The 8733-nt window shown below is 39.4% G+C and overlaps 1 protein-coding gene across 1 annotated transcript; it reads left to right on the forward strand.

Annotated features, from left to right (window-relative positions):
• The first annotated feature begins 1070 nt into the window (after positions 1-1070).
• LOC139419516 (uncharacterized) lies at positions 1071-3674 on the forward strand. Its single transcript, XM_071169476.1, has 6 exons — positions 1071-1248; positions 1402-1500; positions 1791-1829; positions 2189-2331; positions 2508-2597; positions 2707-3674. The coding sequence occupies exons 1-6, from the start codon at positions 1101-1103 to the stop codon at positions 2845-2847; spliced, it is 660 nt and encodes a 219-aa protein (XP_071025577.1). The 5' UTR covers positions 1071-1100; the 3' UTR covers positions 2848-3674.
• The last annotated feature ends 5059 nt before the right edge of the window (positions 3675-8733 follow it).

Genomic DNA, 8733 nt, shown 5'->3' on the forward strand with positions numbered 1-8733 from the left:
ACCGGTGCCACCGCACATTGGTACCCCCTGTATATAGCCTCACTTGTTATTTTACTGCTGCTGTTTAATTATTTGTTACTTTAATTTTCTATTTTTTACTTAACACATTTTTGTATTTTTTTATTAAAACTTCTTAAAGCATTGTTGGCTAAGGGCTTGTAAGTAAGCATTTCACTGTAAGGTCTATTACACCTGTTGTATTCAGGGATATGTGACAAATACAATTTGATTTGAATTGAATTAACTAAACATGGCCATTAATAATTGCATAATAACACAAGGCTACAACAATAGAGTAATATGCTGTTTATTAAATCTGTTTGGAAGCTTCAGGTACGCTACACAACTGGCACAAACTGATTTGCGATGACTCCAGTGATATCTTAATTTCAACATATTTATTGTATCAAATAGGAGGTTACAGTAGCCCACAATGGCATATAAATGAATAGTCTATTTGATGGCCAACTGAGGAAAATGTAGCCTATCATTCTCCACATTTAATGTAATTTTCATTGTGGACTTTTTCCCATAACAGAAGCATGCTAGGGAGTTCCATAACTTCCATTTCCAATTTCCACACGCGCAGCGTTCCAGACCCTAGAACTGTGCATGAGTAAAACCTTTTACTTTGAACCACTTCTGAGCGAATGTACCTAAAGAGCTCTTGTGCGCCTAAAGTCCTTTTGAAATTCTTTGTCGCTGTTATATCAGTTATTGTGCATTAATATGTTTTATGAACATATTAATAAACACACCCCTCCCCCACCATTCACTCACTCACTCACCCAATAACAGCATGCTCACTGCCTGATATATATATATATATATAGCATATACGAGCAATGGCATGTCGGCTGCGGTGAAATTGAGAAGTATGCCAAAACACGCCACAAAGACATTTTCATCTGCGACATCTTTTTCAAAGTAGACCAATTCGCAGAAAAATCGCGGACATGGCAACTTTGCTTTCGTCACAAGATAGAAAGTGCAAAGAGGAAAAAATGACTCAGTTTTGTGGTTGTGGTCCCCAATGTTGAAAGAAAATTAATGCTTCTGCTTTCTCTGTCAGTGAGGTATTTGACTTAGATTGGGACTCAATGGAGCTGTCTGAAAGGTGCAGCATTCCAATGAATGATTATGAGGATGCCACAGGGTTACAGACCCCAGGTGCAGGGACACCTGGAACAGAAAACATCTACCAGTCTCTTCGGTCTCCAAACATACCGTCAATGCAGAGACAGGCAAGTGAGTATTTTGTTCATATTTTCTAGTACACTCAAATGAAATCGGTCAGTTGTGACTTTAAATGACTAAATGACTATGTAGGCCTGCATGACTGATAATCAAGTATTATTGACAAGACAGTATTAATCTAATTTTGTCACTTCTGTTTTTCAGAGTCACATAACAGGATGCAATGGAAAACGCCTGTGTTCCCTCTACTCCTCTTCAATGCACTTTTACTGATTATCATTCTGGTAATTGTTGGAGTTCACTGTAAGTAATTGAATCAACAATATGCACTACTGAATATTTGATTGATGTGATGATTATTATGTGAGGTTCTAAAAATGAAGTATAGCTGGGGTTTGGGTGTAAAAGACAGCTATGTCTGTCACCAACCACTGTTCCTAACCAAGTGTTCTACTCTTGTAGTTCATACTCTGAAACCTCAATATTATTGGTCGATTCAAACTATACAGGACCCAAACCTGTTCAACCTATTAGTCGTCTCAGGATTAAATACATATTTTTAAAAGAGCAGCTTTCTTATTCTTTTTTGCTAGATTCCCATTTCGCCGGGGCATTGTCATCTAAAAATGGAGGTGGGTGACTTCATATGGCTACTGTACTGTATAAGTTCAATAAATCACACAAATGACCTCTATTTAGTAGATCAAGATGAAACACAACATGTGGAATGTCTTGCTGTAGTTTTGGTTGTTTAATTAGAAAGTACTGTGTTCTATTTCATTACCGGGCGAATCCTAACTTCCAAGTCACATTTTCACTTAGTCTCTCATTGACATTATTGCATGATGTAAAAAAAAATGATTTAACTGGAAGTTAGGATTCCCCACTAACATTATATATTCACCACATTTGACGTGGTTACCTTTCACACTGGAATATTTCAACAGCATGGAGGAGCCCTAACTGCCAATACGAGTATGCTTATGTTCAGATTTCAGACAGAATGAAGAAGTGTGGCATCTCCACCACAATGGGTTCTATCTATTCTGGCAGAGTGTGGGGGATTGCTTAGCTGCTGATAGCTTCTGTCAGCAGAACAACGCTACTCTGACCACATTGCAGCCACACAACACGGTATGTCAGCATGTATACTCTGTCTGTGAAATTGTATATGCTTGCAGTGTAACTATATATATACAGAATACAATTAACTTTCAGTGTCCGGTCATACATTTTCAGTTCAAAAATATTTATACTGAGCTAAAGGTGTAAAATGCATAAAGATTAAACGCATGAGTTTGAATACATAGGTTTGGTTGTTGGCCAGGGCCAGAGGACAGCAGCTTTGGGTCCTTAAGCCGAGGGGTACGACCGAGGGTTCTGCAGATGGTGCCACAGAGGTTCAGAATAATCCAATCTCTCATAATCCTTTTTGTATTATGTACAGTACTTCATTAAGAACATGTTTTTGTAATAAATTCATTTTAACCTTTGTTTGATCCTCCTCAGGATGATTCTGAAAATGATGCTGATTGTGCCCTCTTGACTGGTGATCCCACCCAGCCCTCAATGAGCCCAGATCACATGAAGAGCCAGGGGTGGGTGTGTGAGAGGAAGGCCTCTCCACCGCACGTCTCTGGACATCATTAAGATCGAATGTATTCCATTCAGGAAGGAAAGCAGCTTTTCCTTGAATTGTTTCACTTTTTGTCACAATATGAATAGTTTTTTAATTCCTTGAACAATGTCCTTGTTTTAATGACCAAAATGTCTTGCTTAATTTTGGTCGTTAATATGCTTTGATTCTATCCTGCATTTCAGGGCAACCGCTTGTGTCAGTGAACACAAGAGGGTGCTATGTAATTGTAGAGATTCAATAAGGTCTGCAAAGAACATTTTGTTCACAGGAGAACATTAATGAAACATGCACACGTTTTCTTTACATGCAGAAGAAGTCACTGACCTGTAGATAAAACCATAAGCTTGCTAGGCTTCTCATCATCATTCAAATTATGACTGAAGCACTACAAAATGTAGCTGAAACATCTGTTTAAAAAAATAATAGTCATTTAGCTAGGCAAGTCAGTTAAGAACAAATTCTTATTTACAATGACGTCAGCCTACCCCAGCCAATCCCGGATGACGTTAAGGCTAATTGTGCGCAGCCCCATGGGACTCCCAATCACGGCTGGATGTGATGTAGCCTGGTTATAAACCACGGACTACAGTGACTCCTCTTGCACTGCCTGTGCCTTAGACCGCTGCGCCACTCGGGAGCCCAACACTTCAGATATATTCTCATCTAAAAATGTACTTTTATTTTAGTCCAAACCACAGTAGACTGTATAAAGAAATAACTGTAAATGTTGAGACATTTACTCAAATTAGTTTAGCGAAGCACACTTTCTATAAAAATTTATCTTCGTGAAATGTCTTCAGATAGACCTGAGCTGAAACATTAAACAGTCTCAATTATATCTCCTCTCCTTGTTTTTCCTATTGTACAACTTCATCCATAATCACGGTTTTATATTGTATGCTGAATCACATTAAGTTCCACTCAAATAGTGATAGAAGGTTTGGGAAGAAATAGCTGTGTATCTGTGTGTTACAACCACCCTTACATAGTCCTTACCAACACTGTGTGTATGTTGTGTGGATTCAGAAGCCTCTGATGCCATGAGGTGACATACTGTATGTGTATAAGGTGGAGGAAGGACTGGGACTGTCTGTGTTTAGGGAGACTGGGATTATACACACATACAGCCAAGCAGCACCCCCTCTGTCCCCCAGGCTTAAAGCTCATTTATGCATGATCTGCAAATGTGGTCAGAGGCGCAGTACGGATGGCGTGAGGCAATTGCGGAGCCTCGGGAGGCATGCAGAGGCCAAATTGAGCTCTGTACCGCATCGCTGTGTGCCTCTCACATTTTGTAACAATACGGAGGGCAATAGGGTGTAGCTCCGCATTGGCATGATTGGTTGATGGTAGGTGGAGGCGGAAGGTCCTGTATGAACACAAACTCACTTTGTTGACAACTTCCTTCACAACAGTTCTGCGCTGCTCGGCAAAGCGCAAGAAGAATGAATGCCCTGACCTCTACAGAGGCCATATCACTGTAAATGCTGCACGGCCAATGCAGACATCGGATTGATCGTGCCTTTTATCCTTCCTTCACGGTGTACTCACTGATGGCTTATTAGAGTCTGGGCCACTTGTCAAACTCATTCCATGGAGGGCTGAGTGTCTGCAAGTTCACTCCTCCCTTTTAGGTCTTAATTGAAAGGAAAAACCAAACACCAGCAGACACTAGGCCCTCCATGGGAGGAGTTTGACACCCCTGGGCTAGACTGACTGAATGCTTTGTTTGTTTAGGGAATTATATCATCAATTAGATCTGAATAACACTGTCATATATCTAGGAAACAGACATGTGAAACAAAGTTTGTTCATTCCATTTCATTTCTTAGCTTTTCAAAGAAACAAAGTGACATTGTTTACATCACAGGCAATAATCATCAACATTATTCTGTTTTGAACAGAAATCTTTTCCATAACATTTCCATGAACCTCATGCCCATATCCCTCCCCTGAAGCCTACCCCCTTATACACAGAATTCTGTGCATACTCATAGATCCTTGTCCTTCTCCTCTTTACAATAGAATACATCAGTCAGTCATAGTATTATTAATAGCATTAAAATAAGTACACAGCTCTCTCCTAACAGGAAACATTACCCTGATTGTACTTAAAATACATTTTTCCCACAACAACAGGTATAACCTTTGATACGGTGAGGGGTCTCAGTATATAAAGTACCAGTCTAAAGTTTGGACACACCTACTCATTCAAGGGTTTTTCTATATTTTTTTTTACTATTTTCTACATTGTAGAACAATAGTGAAGACATAGAAACTATGAAATAACACATATTGAATCATGTAGTAACCAATTTTTTTTTTAAACAAATCAAAATATCTTACATTTGAGATACTTCAAAGTTGCCACCCTTTGCCATGATGACAGCTTTGCACACTCTTGGCATTCTCTCAACCAGCTTCATGAGGTAGTCATCTGCAATGCATTTCAATTAAAAGGTGTGCCTTGTTAAAAGTTAATTTGTGGAATTTCTTTCCTTCTTAATGCATTTGAGCCAATCAGTTGTGCTGTGACAAGGTAGGGGTGGTATACAGAAGATAACCCTATTTGGTAAAAGACCATGTCCATATTATGGCAACAACAGCTCAAATAAGCAAAGAGAAACGACAGTCCATCATTACTTTAAGACATGATGATTAGTCAAAAAGGAACATTTTAAGAATTTTTAACGTTTCTTCAGGTGCAGTCGCAAAAACCATCAAGCGCTATGATGAAACTGGCTCTCATGAGGACCGCCACAGGAAAGGGAGACCCAGGGTTACCTCTGCTGCAGAGGATAAGTTCATTAGAGTTACCAACCTCGGGAATCTGCAATTAGCTGCACCTCAGATTGCAGTCCAAGTAACAGACACATCTCAACATCAACTGTTCAGAGTAGACTGAGTGAATCAGTCCTTCATGGTCTAATTGCTGCAAAGAAACCACTACTAAAAGGACACCAATAATAAGAGAAGACTTGCTTGGGTCAAAAAAAAAAGCAATGAACATTAGACCGGTGGAAATCTGTCCTTAGGTCTGATGAGTCCAAATTTGAGATTTTTGGTTCCAACCGCCTTGTCTTTGTGAGATGCAGAGTAGGTGAATGGATGATCTCTGCATGTGTGGTTCCCACGGTGAAGCATGGAGGAAGTGGTGTGGGCGTGCTTTGCTGGTGACACCGTCTGGGATTTATTTAGAATTCAAGGCACACTTAACCAGCATGGCTACCACAGCATTCTGCAGCAATATGCCATCCCATCTGGTTTGTGCTTAGTGGGACTATAATTTGTTTTCAACAGGACAATGATCCAAAACACACCTACAGGCTGTGTAAGGGCTATTTGACCAAGGAGAGTGATGGAGTGCTGCATCAGATGACCTGGCCTCCACAGTCACCCGACCTCAACCCAATTGAGATGGTTTGGGATGAGTTTGACCGCAGAGGGAAGGAAAAGCAGCCAACAACTGCTCAGAATATGTGGCAACTCCTTCAAGACTGTTGGAAAAGCAATCCAGGTGACTACCTCATGAAGCTGGTTGAGAGAATGCCAAGATTGTGCAAAGCGTTCATCAAGGCAAAGGGTGGCTACTTTGAAGAATCTCAAATGTAAGATATTTTGATTTGTTTAACACTTTTTTGGTTACTAAATGATTTCCTATAAGTTATTTCATAGTTTTGATGTCTTCACTATTATTCTACAATGTAGAAAATGGTAAAAAAAAATGAATGAGTAGGTGTGTCCAAACTTGAATGAGTAGGTGTGTCCAAACTTTTGACAGGTACTGTATGTCTCATTTCTACATCACTTTGTACACGTCTCTGCAGTTCACCAAACTAAGAATCTTCAGACTTGTCAAACTTCTGGTTATTCTAGAATGCAAAGCGCCTTTATACAGCTGCTGTGTGGTATTATGTGAGAGTTAATATTGAAAATAATAAGGCATTAAAAGATGGTCTAATGATACCCAGTCCAACCGAAAGACTCTTAACTGGACTTGGCCACGGTAGTTAAGTGAACCAAAATGTAGGGGACCTTCTCAGACGACCTTGGGGATTTAAGACCAACTGTCACGTCTGTTCAAATTCTTTAGACATGATTATGAGGTAAGAGAAGCTCATGAATGGAAATCCCCAATTAATAATAATCATTTTAAGAGAATAAAAAAGAAAGGTATATTATAAAAGTCACATCAAGCAATGCCATTGGCCTGTATGGTGAGACAAACTTAAGATCAAAAGTCTACCATAGTGAAGTATGAGTAATCCATTGATCTATGGCTGTGTTTACACAGGTAGCCCAATACTGATGTTTTTTCCACTAATTGGTCTTTCGACCGATTACATAAGATCTTTTCACATCAGATTTTTTTCATAGTTGATCTGATTGGTCTAAATACCAATTACTGAAAAATAGATTAGAATTGGGCTTCCTGTGTTAACACAGCCTATGTAATACAGGATTTTGGCACTAAAGTTCTCTGCATTAAAGCACAAGATACTGGCAGTAATGGGCTATGTTCAAATGGTTAAAGGGATTTCATAAAACTGAATCACCACATCAAAAATACCACTTGTTTTTTTCTGCAAGAATATCTAACTGGTACGGAAAGGGAAGTGGGATATAAGGGAAGGGGGGACTTAGTGAGAATGAGTGAGGGTAACCGTTAGTGTGTGGACACCAAATAACACAGGCAGCCAGGCACTTGAGTGTCTTTTTCGGATGCACAGAGGACGTAGCCTGGTGCCTGATCTGTTTGTGCTGTCTTGAGTTGGCAAGAAAGAACAAACAGATCTCGGACCAGGCTACAGGGGATGTGTGTGTGTGATATGATTTTCAGTCACTGTGGTTATAAAGCATGTGGGAAAGAAATTAATATTATTATTCCATAAATAACAATGACCCTGTTGATCATTGTGGGAGGCCATAACGTGGTCTGGAAATATCTTCAATAACTGATCTCCAGCACCACTGTAATCATGCTCTTTCTCTCGCATAGCATTCTTTAATCACATTGATCACACGTTCAATACCGTTCTCAGCCTGTTAGTGTCATAATATTCTGGCAAACACAAGTAGTAAATGTCACAGCAGTAAATGTGAAGACTATCAACCTCACCTACTCAGCTGAACCACACGGATGACTATTCAAATGTGTGTGTGTGGTTGGCATTATACAGCGCTGGTTTTTGGCTTAGCTCCAGCTGGTACTGGTAGGGTTCAGGCAGGAGAGGAAACGAGAGCGTTCATTGTGGCTGAAGAGTGAGGCACAGCATAAAGTAAAGAGGCTATTATTTTAGCACAGTTCAAACACAGTAAGGCAGTTTGATTATGCTTACTATATAACTAAAACTCTGTTTCCTGTCATTTTCAACATATTTACAATATTCTTAACACAAAATGACATTTGAGACATAAACATAGTTTTCCCTCTCACAGACCAGTTCCAGATTCCCTGTGTAAAAATGTCTACAAACAAAACATTAGGCACTTTTTAAAAAGTATAATATATATATAGATGTATTTATTTATGTAGCTTTCATCAACATATGTATACTATATACTTTTTAGTATGTACCTTTCTACTATTTCACATTTGTATAACAATTTCCATAAGATTATGTTAAGGAAAAAAACAAACAAATGTAATCTTGATTGGCTATATTCTTCTACCTCAGCGAACCCTGTTGTGTTGGTTTGGACCAGTAGTCTTTTGGCACACATTAGTATTGGATAGCAACAACTGGACAGGATGACAAAGAGTTAATGATGATTTGATGGGCTTGCCTTCACCTCTCTTACTCCTCTTCCAGTGAGAAAGGTCAACCAATCCCACCATGGTTAGTTAGGAGAGTGCTGCTCAACGCCAGGAGCCATGTCCAGATGAAGATGGATCA

Source organism: Oncorhynchus clarkii, chromosome 10 (genome assembly GCF_045791955.1).
Source record: "Oncorhynchus clarkii lewisi isolate Uvic-CL-2024 chromosome 10, UVic_Ocla_1.0, whole genome shotgun sequence".
NCBI classification, from domain to species: Eukaryota; Metazoa; Chordata; class Actinopteri; order Salmoniformes; family Salmonidae; genus Oncorhynchus; species Oncorhynchus clarkii.

Excerpts from the sequence above, each read along its gene's own strand:
- LOC139419516 (XM_071169476.1), top strand. The coding sequence starts at position 1,101 with ATGGAGCTGTCTGAAAGGTGCAGCATTCCAATGAATGATTATGAGGAT. Across the intron at positions 1,830-2,188 it reads ATTGTCATCTAAAAATGGAG|ATTTCAGACAGAATGAAGAA; the intron begins GTGGGTGACTTC and ends GCTTATGTTCAG. Across the intron at positions 2,332-2,507 it reads CATTGCAGCCACACAACACG|GTTTGGTTGTTGGCCAGGGC; the intron begins GTATGTCAGCAT and ends TTGAATACATAG.